At 22.7% G+C, this 2793-nt stretch overlaps 1 protein-coding gene across 1 annotated transcript in view; it reads right to left on the bottom strand.

Annotated features, from left to right (window-relative positions):
* Positions 1-2184: 2184 nt before the first annotated feature.
* LOC147467576 (eukaryotic peptide chain release factor subunit 1-like) overlaps positions 2185-2793 on the bottom strand; it is a 1415-nt gene continuing 806 nt past the window's right edge. The window contains exon 1 of the mRNA XM_086531252.1: positions 2185-2793. This exon is cut by the window's right edge and continues 806 nt beyond it. Within this exon, the coding sequence (XP_086387378.1) occupies positions 2366-2793 (428 nt within the window). The 3' untranslated portion in view covers positions 2185-2365.

The following is a 2793-nucleotide window of genomic DNA, read 5'->3' as shown; positions in this document are numbered from 1 at the left end:
ATACATACATCATAAGTAACTATATATCTCTATAAATCACTCTATAAAACTAAATCTAAATATAACTCCTCTCTCTCGAAGACTAACCAAATCACATAAATCTCTTTTATATATATATATATATATATAGTATAAATTATATATATAATATATATGTATGTATGTATACACACACTCACACCCACCACATATTTATATGTACTATGTAAATATCATATATATATATATATTTATATATATATATATATATATATATTATTATATATAAATATCTATGTGTGGTGTGTGAGTGTGGTGTGTGTGTGTGTGTGTGTGGGGGTGTGTGTGTGTGTGTGTGTGTGTGTGTGTGTGTGTGTGTATTTTCATATATAAATTTATATATTATATATATCAATAGCTATATAGAGATTTATATATATATTATATGTATATAGTTTATATATATATGTATATATATATAAGTATGTAAATGGTGGTTTACATATATGTGTATTGTATATATATATTATATTTTAATATATATATATATATATAATATATATTAGATTATATTATATATATATATACATTCATATGTATACATATATATATATAAATATATTATATATATATTATAATTTATATATATCTATATATATATTAGAGTTATACTATATTATATATATGTATATATATATATATATATATACATATATATACATACATATATATATGTATGTATATATATGTATATTAAAGGTAATAATGAAAAAAGTGAATATGAAAAAAGGAAAATAAGAAAATTAAATTCTCTTAATTCACAGAAAAATCTATTTAAGTCTACCTTAACATAACTTACAATTATTCCATATATGTCGTTTTCTGTAAGTAGATATTTAAATGATTCAGAGAAAACAGTTTTTGTAGGAGTAACTATATAAAATAACAGAAATTTCTAATAAGGTATTTATTTCAGGGTAGGTAAAGGAACACGATTTTTTTCTCTCTCTCTAAAATTACTTAAATTCGAAATTTATTTTATAACCACTATTGTTATTGTTGTTGTTATTATCATCATTACCGTAATCATATCATTAGTATCATTATTACCATCATTATTATCATTATCATCTTCATATTATTAAATACTATTACTATTATCATTATTATCATTGCCATTATTATCATCATCATCATTATTATCATTATCATTATTATCATTTTATAATTATTATTATTATCATTATTATCATTACTATTATTATAATCATTATCATTATAATCATTATCCTCATTATTGTGATTATTATCATTAACTATTATAAAAATGGTTATTTTTGTTATCATCATTATCACCATCATTATCATTACTGTCATTATTATCATTATCATCATATTCTTTATCATCACTATCATTATTTCGACAATCATTACTATCATTATTACCATTATCATTATTTTCACCGTCACTGTCATCTGTTATCATTATCATTTGTTATTATCATTATAACTATTATCCTTATCATCCTCATATATATATATATATATATAATATATATATATATATATATATATATAATAATATATATATATATAATATATATATATATATATTATATATATATATATATATATATATATATATATATATATATATATATATATATATATATATATATATATATATATATATATATATATATAAATATATATATATATATATATTATATATATATAAGTATAATATATAATAACAAATAGCAATGATAACAGATGACAGTGACGGTAAAGTAATGATAACACATATGTATATATATATATATATATATATATATATATATATATATATATATAATATATATATATATATTATATATATATATATATATATTATATATATATATATATATATATATATATATATATATGTATATATATATATATATTGTATGTATGCATTATAGCGTATGTATGTATTATATCGTATTGTTGTATTCTCGTATATATATATATATATATATATATATATATATATATATATATATATATATATATATATATATATATATATATATATATGTATATAATATATATATATATAATATATATATATATATATATATATATATATATATATATATTATATATATATATATATATATATATATATATATATATGCATGTATGTATATATATATTGTATGTATGTATTGTATCGTATCGTATCGTAATAAGTATTCTCGTATTTTACATTCAATTTATATTCATTATATTAATTTTCATATTTTGACATTGACCAAGCGAGAGAACGGGCACTTTGCAGTGAGCATCAGGTCGAGGGTCACCTTCGTCTCCCCCTACCATTGCCCTTGCCCCTTTTCGGAGTCTACTCTTGCTCCTTCTCGCGCCTTTCTTTCTCAAGTCTTTCTTCTATTTCTCGCCTTTTCCTTTCCCTGGCTTCTTCTTGACGCTCTTTCCTGCCGCCTCCCCTCTGTTGACCCTTCACCTCTTTACGCTCCTCTTTGCGCAATCGCTCCCTTTCCAGCTGCTCCTCTCTCTTAGACACGGTTCTGCACCTATCCGCCAGCATTTCGGTCAGATCGCGCAATCCCGTGATTCCTATGTGATCGAGGGTCACTGGGTTTGGGTCTATGAACGCGACCCACTTCTTAGGGACGTGTTCGAGGAGTTGCAGCTTCATGGGTCCTGGTCCAGCGATGATAACCTTTTCCACCAAACACTGTCCCTCCTCGTCGAGATAGAGATCATCCAGGCGGTCGAAAATGAGTTTGAGGTGCATGACCCTGCTCTCTT

This window comes from Penaeus japonicus, unplaced genomic scaffold (genome assembly GCF_977035675.1).
Source record: "Penaeus japonicus unplaced genomic scaffold, GWHDUDI00000001_assembly GWHDUDI00000035, whole genome shotgun sequence".
NCBI classification, from domain to species: domain Eukaryota; kingdom Metazoa; phylum Arthropoda; class Malacostraca; order Decapoda; family Penaeidae; genus Penaeus; species Penaeus japonicus.
Note: the sequence above shows the minus strand (reverse complement) of the source record. Positions and strands in the feature narration are given on the sequence as shown.